Source organism: Apteryx mantelli, chromosome 5 (assembly GCF_036417845.1).
Source record: "Apteryx mantelli isolate bAptMan1 chromosome 5, bAptMan1.hap1, whole genome shotgun sequence".
In the NCBI taxonomy this organism is placed as follows: domain Eukaryota; kingdom Metazoa; phylum Chordata; class Aves; order Apterygiformes; family Apterygidae; genus Apteryx; species Apteryx mantelli.
The window spans coordinates 61,358,140-61,365,224 of NC_089982.1; the positions used below are offsets into that span (position 1 = coordinate 61,358,140).

The 7,085-nt window shown below is 39.6% G+C and overlaps 1 protein-coding gene across 1 annotated transcript; it reads right to left on the bottom strand.

The window, feature by feature from the left end:
- Window positions 1-284: 284 nt before the first annotated feature.
- On the bottom strand, window positions 285-6,228 carry CHRNA9 (cholinergic receptor nicotinic alpha 9 subunit). Its single transcript, XM_013949470.1, has 5 exons — window positions 6,159-6,228; window positions 4,929-5,074; window positions 3,904-4,058; window positions 2,688-3,220; window positions 285-841 (listed from the first exon to the last, which is right to left on the bottom strand). Exons 1-5 carry the CDS (start codon window positions 6,226-6,228, stop codon window positions 285-287), a joined length of 1,461 nt encoding a protein of 486 aa, XP_013804924.1.
- Window positions 6,229-7,085: the final 857 nt, after the last annotated feature.

A 7,085-nucleotide genomic window follows, 5' to 3' on the forward strand; every position in this document is an offset into this window, starting at 1 on the left:
AGGGGAAAAAAGAAGGCAGTGCCATGAAGGGATAATTTCCAGGGTCTGCCATGATCTCACTAATACCCCAGTTTTGTTCTGGCAGAGAGGAAGGGCTGGCCAACTTACAGCTTGCAGAGATGTTGTCCTCTGTTGCTACACTGCTGTAGCCTATAGAATCAATTTGTTTATCATTACAGAAGACAACGTACAAAGAACTCAAAAGCACCCATCACAGAGCTCCACAAAAACAAGCTAACCAAGTAGATTCATACTTACAAAAACAAGTGTGTTCAGATCTTCAGTTACACCGCTTTCCCAATGATCAGCATGCTCATAAAAAACACCATGATAAAGAAAATCCACATGAAGAACCTGTCCATCACTTTTGCAACCTTTTTCCACTCAATTCCTTTGGCCCGGTTTGCTTTATGGTCTCGAACACAATTAGCAATATACTCAATATTTTTTATCAGTATTTTGTAACAAGAGCAGCAATTAACAGTCTCTCTAGCATTTTCACCATGAATTCCGCAGCTTTTATTTAAATTTCCATTCAGCTTCTCCTTAAGATCACAGTTATCATTTCTACTGGAAAGGTGACTCCTTTCCTCTTTGTGCCTCCTCTGACCTCTGTCATCCCTTTCTAACTTATGTTCTTGTTCCTTCTTTCTTTGTGGACTTGTGCAATTTTCACCCACATCATAAACAAAAAAGATTTTTGACATGTAGTCCAAAATGACCACCCTGGCCCACTGCGGGACAGGCTTTGCTTCTGAGCCACAGTGGTGGACATTCATTATAATGATTGTCAGTGCAGTGGAAGCAGTGATCATCATCATAGTTGCTATGTAATACTTGCCTGGAACATAAAACAAAGTTATATTAAAGAAGGTATCCCAATAAAAATTTAATGCAGTAATAAAAATAATCTCACAATGTCATGCTAAATGTAAGTGCAAGAGAAACCTATTTCTTACTCTAATACTCTGTACTTAGATTACACTGAATTTATCCTTTAAAAAACACAGATTAAAGCAAAAACATCATACTCTGGCACTGGCATGCCTATATCAAATGAATGACTATTGCATCAACACAGTAAATATTTGCAAGCCAAACCCCTGGAACTTCCCTGAAAAACAAAACAAAAACATTCAAAAAGCAACTTAATGTATATCAGGAGACACTTTTCCTGATCTCTAAGTTTCCAGTACCAGTATCTTCAAACGGCATATTAGAAAACCCACTTCCTGATGTATTAATAAAAGTGACAATAATCCTTTTTTGGAGCTATTAATGTACCCCACAGCAGCAGATGTATGCCTCTTCTTTCACACAGGCCTATGAATTTCCACACATTATTGGCACACACAGCTAGCGCACAGACAGCTAAGCCAGGCATAGAGTGGCTCAGTTGCCTGGTGAGGAATGCTGTTTGAATTTTCTTCAGACCAGGCAGATTTTGGCATGGCTAGTCCAAACAAGGAATTCTGGCCAGGAATAGATAACAAATACAATGAACACAAATTGGGACCCTCAGCTATTGCCCTTCACAGTGGAAGGCGGCAGCTGACCAGCTAACCTACAGCAGCCTGTGGCTATGCAAAGATACAGCTCCCAGCTCCTGCTCTGCTGCTCCTCAGTGTCTGCAGGAACTCTGCCAGTACAGGATCAGCAGTGCCTAAGAACAGAGAATAAGAACTGGCATTGATGAAGTAGGTGGATGTGCCAGAGAGGAGTTTGATGTGACCCCAGTTTTTAAAGGAATTGGGAAAGATGCCAAGGAAAAGTGGGAGGATATATATAAATCAGACTGTGGTCAGGTCCTGGCTTCTTAACTTAGACAGTGGGGTAGGAGGCTAGGGAAGGTACTCTGATGCAGCAAGCCCATACTCTGAGTGGGAACAGTAGTTCCTGGTGTGGGAAACTCATTCAATACAGTCCTATTCATTGACAGCTTTTGGTCTCCATATACCACATAGTCTTCATATAAGTACACAACTTGTTACCAAGAACAGAAATAAGATCTGAATTGTCTTAATGAAGCAGGAAACCAGTGTGGAGGCAGTTTGCCCAGCCCTCTGGAATTCCCACCAGGGGAGCTGGGCAGCCCCCTACCCCAACAGGGGCAAATCAGCCAGGGACCAGAGGAGGATCTTGGCAGAGGACAGAGTGACAGAGCTGAATGTGTCATTCACCACCCCAGAGAACACACAGGGATCTTCTGAACAAAAAGGCAGTAAAAATCATCATAACAGATTCCCAGATATTACAATTTAATGTAATAAATGCTGGATCTTAAGTCACCCTGGAGTGTCCTAGCCAGGTCATCTAGTCATCTGACAGGAACACATCTTGAAACTGCCCAACCTTGTGCTTATAGTTCTCTCACTTGCTCTTTGTAATCTGGTCCTACTTTTTTTTTTTTTTTTTTTAAACAGTAAGTGATAAAATTGCTTTAAACATCTTAACTATATGGAATAAGTTAATATGATATGGCTAACAAATATATAATCTAAAGTAGACAGAAGATGAACTTAAAGAGCTTTAACATACCTGTACAAGTTCCATGCAAATTTTAAGTACTTTACTAAGTTTTAGAAATGCAGTACATTTATCTTCTCAGAAGACACGAGTGACATATGATTTCCCTGACATAAAGCCTTGCTATTAATAAGTCATATTTAAAAAAGTGTAAAGCTCACCTATCAAAGGCACATTTTCAGAGGGAGGCATGATCTCTGCAACCATCAGCTGGAACACAGTCAGAGCAAGAAGAACTGTAACACCCAGAGACACTTTTTCCCCAGAGTCTGCAGGGAGATAGAATCCCAGTGGGGCCAGGAAAGAGATCAAAACGCAAGGGAGCAACAGATTAAATATATAGAAAGAAGACTTCCTCTTCAAAATCAGTGTGAACGTCACATCTGGATAAGGCTCAGAGCAGCAGCCATAAGTTACTACGTTCTTAACTGCCGGCATACCATGAATTTCCCACTCCACATCTTCTATGAAGTCAGAGAGGTCACCACTATCAAGAGAATTGATGATGTCTACCTGATTACCATTATAGGTCCAGGACCCAAATGTAAGGTTGCACTGCTGGCTGTCAAAAGGAAAATAAGATACATCCACCACACACGAGCTCTTTGTGATAGCCGGTGCATCCCAAGTGATTTTTCCATCATATCTCAACACAACATTAGTATTCACTGGTTCTGAAAAGTCATCATCAGCCCTAAAAGAGACAGAAAAGTGACAAATTGATATGTGACAACTTGCTGTGGTAAAAAAAGACCCTCCCTTCAGACCATTAAAATGCTTCTGAAATGAAATTATTTATACTGACTTTCATCAGGAACCCATTATTAACTATTATTTACAGGTAGTAATGCCCATTTTTGGACAGATGGATTATTACTCAGATGAGGGCTAAACATCAGTGCTGCTAAACTACACTGTATTTCTTGGCCACAGCTTCTTCAAACTTGACTTCAAACAGGATACAGCTGGGATACAAAATCCATTCAAAGATTATCATAATCTGCTGTTCACTACTGCTGGTCTGGGAGAGCAGTGTGTGTACCACCATTTTGTGAACACACAATCTTCCAGAGTTTTTCAGTAGCCTCAGCAGAAAGCACTTCAGATTGTCAGCATGGAAGAAGGAGGTTCTGAATTTCTCTGTTGCGCTGGGAACTAAACAGCTTTGCTGTGTAGTGTAATCAATAGTCAGATAACCCTGTCTATGGCTTTAATGCAAAATATTTAGACAATCAACAATAAATCTCAAGACAACAAGCATTCCTCTTGTTAACGCAAAGTGAATTGATTAAAGTTCAGGCTCTGTGGGTCCTGCTTTTACTTCCTCCTTTAGCCAAATATTAACAAAGCTGATTCTTTTCAGCTACACTCACTTACTTGTTATATAACACAATATCTGGTCTCCAAACCAAATTGCTTGGAATCCTGATAGAATCCAACCCGTCATATTTATCCTTGTCCCATCTGAGGTATGCATCATGCCAGCTTTGTCTAATCCATAAGTAAGCCGTCAAAATTTGGTTTCTTTCATCCTGCATAAACATGCAGAAATATTTCTAGCTGAAGGTGACAACAGCACATCTTGGATACAGACAGCATTTATTTTATAGCCATAAAGTAGTGCTCAAAATAGGCCAGTGTACTGGCAGGCAAAAACAGTACTTCTCAGACAGGTACATTTGTCCCTATACTGCACAGGGGGGTTACACATTTGAACTTTCTCATCTCAATCCTTTTTCCTTAATGAGGATTCTTTCTCTGCATCCTCCCTAGCTTTAATCACTGTTATAGAAGTACTTTTGCTTAAGGCTTCCAGTATCTTAAGAATTTTATTTTGCCAACCTAAGAAAACAAAACAGCTAGCATATTCAGTTCAATGGATTCTCTGAAAGCTGGTGAAGGCCTTTAAATTTTAATTCAGAAGTCACAGAAGTGATTTGCCTTTCTTCTTCCAGACACCTTTCTCTTTTGCCTTGAAGGCAAAGCCTGGCAGAACCAAATTTCTTAAAAAAAAAAAAAAAAAAAAAAAAAAAAAAAAAAAAGATAAGTAATAAAGAAAGAAATTTACTTTTTCTATTTAAGTTGATACACTGCAAAAATTATGAAACTTGAAGGCTGCAATATCAATACTTAACAGTTACTACAAAAGAAGTTTTAACAATTCAGCAGCTGTCAGTTTGTAGCCATATAATGGAAGTCTAGTATTGCAAATGGTTAAGTACCTATTAAGATTGCTTTACTTAAAAAGAAAGAGTTACTGAAGTTGTCACAATAAGATACAGGTCGCTTTTCCTACTCCAAGCAAAATAAATTTCCATTCTCATACCTATGCACTTTCTGAAGTTTAGAGTTAGTACACCGATCTCTGCACCACTCTAGAAAATAGAACAATTTTTACTCACCATGTCTTTAATTTGGGACAATGTGATCTGAAGGGTAACATTCAATACTTTATCCGTGTCTTCCACTGGTCTTAGAGCATTTGAATAGTCTTCAAACAGTTCATTAAACAGCATGTGAGCGTATTTTCCTTTAGCTGATTCTACAGCTAGATAACAGATTTGTTCAGTACATCAGATTAAGTACTGATTAATATCAGAAAATATCTTTCTATAGCTTCAAGTAGCATTTGCTATGACTATAAACTATACTTTATACTATAACCATACTTTATCATCCATATACTCTAGAATATCATTTAATGCAGACAACAGACAATAACTCTGACAAAGCTAATCAAATGAGAACATCATTCTTCTGTAGTAAATGCATGGCTAACAACTTCAGTTGTTCACATCCACTTATTATTTATCTTCCCAAAAAAGCAGCAGCAATACAGAGGGTTGGGGGGGGAATATCATTATCTGTTTTATTGATTTCTTTCATAAGCACAGAGAGATTGACTTAAACAGTCACATATCTGCCAAACTAAAATTAGAAGCAAAATCTGAAGTCAAAACTGCTCCCTAGCTAATGACTTCTTATATAAGCCAAAATGCAGCACTCAGATTCATGCTTTCAGAGTTTCCTTTTTTTAATGGCACCTGGAGAAAGTATGAGCATAAACACATCCTTGGAGTAACACTTTCAATTGCTTGGTAAATGATTCCCAAACCACATATTTGGAGACACTTCTTGCTATACAAATTTACTCACTAAGGACAATCCACTGAAATGTATCCTTTAAAATACTACTCTTGCTGTTCTACTCTACTCTGCATCAAGTTTCTCTAGAATGCCTGTATTACCTTTGGATGGATTCACACATCTCTGCAAGCAAAGGGCAAGGACTGTAACATTCACAAAGCTTGCACAAATGCCAGTTGGCACAACACAGGAAGCAAATGCTTTGGAGTACTTCACTCTTCGGTGACTCCCACTGACTTCCTGGACTAGAATTCAAAGCAAACCTTTCTGTCTAAGAAATCCTAACAAATAAAACTTCCCAAAGAGCATTTAGATCTGGCCATACAGGATCATTTGTTTTGTCTATACATCAGTGAGGAAAAAGTAAAACAAAACAGATGAAGGAATCCTCTGGAGTTCAGCTGGGTAAGATGCACACATCTGGACACCAGCTCCTATCTAAGTAAAACTCAATGCAACATTTAGCTACCAAGAAGTGTTCTCACCTTGAAGCACCCCTGCTGTCAACAGCCACAAGAGACATATGCAGGACGAGAACAGGCTATTTCTCTTCATTTCTGGAACATAAGTAAAATTCTGTTCACCCAAGGGGCACGAAGACGCTTATCACCATCCAAAACTAACAAAAACAAGTCGCACAGCAGCACAGAGTTATCTGAGGCACTAATGAGCTGTTAGAAGCAACTCTGCCCTCCTTCAGCAGTTGTCAGGGTCCTGACTTGGAGCTATGGCCTTTGTCTCTGCCACCTCCACAGGGCTCTGATAAACCCTCCTCTCCAGGTAACCTGAGAGCTGCCAGTTCTGACACTGATGCTGAGCAAGAAGATAAATGGATGGGATATCAGTAGGAAAGCTGCACTCCACTGCATTTCTTACTACAAATCCAGCATTCAATGGCCAATATATGATAAACGCTTTCTCATTTTTTCCAGAGTGGGCCAAGGTTTGCTGCCCTTATGTTCAGTAATAGCTCGCTCAGAACCAGTCAGCTGAAGCCTATGGACCCTCACACACAAAAAAAAGGATCAGGCTCAATAGTTTAATTGGCATAGTTATACTGTACATCACAGCCAACATGCCACACAGGAAAAATCCCCTACTTACCTACCCCCATGCTGACAAAACAATGCTTTATCAACCAAACTGATGCCACATAGAAGGGATGCAGCAATACCAACAGCAAAATTTCTCCTTTGGACAACACAGGCAACACTTGCAGCAGTGGGCACTGCCAACATAGCTGTGCAAGCAAGAGCTTCCACTGGTGCGGACAACTCCAAAACCACTACTCTGCATGGGAAGGAAGAGCAGAACTGGACTCTACAGAAAGTGCCATTTCCTGGTACAGTATGAGTACAGTTTGCCAGAAGAACTTATCAAGACTACAACAGATCACAGAACTTGACAGCTCA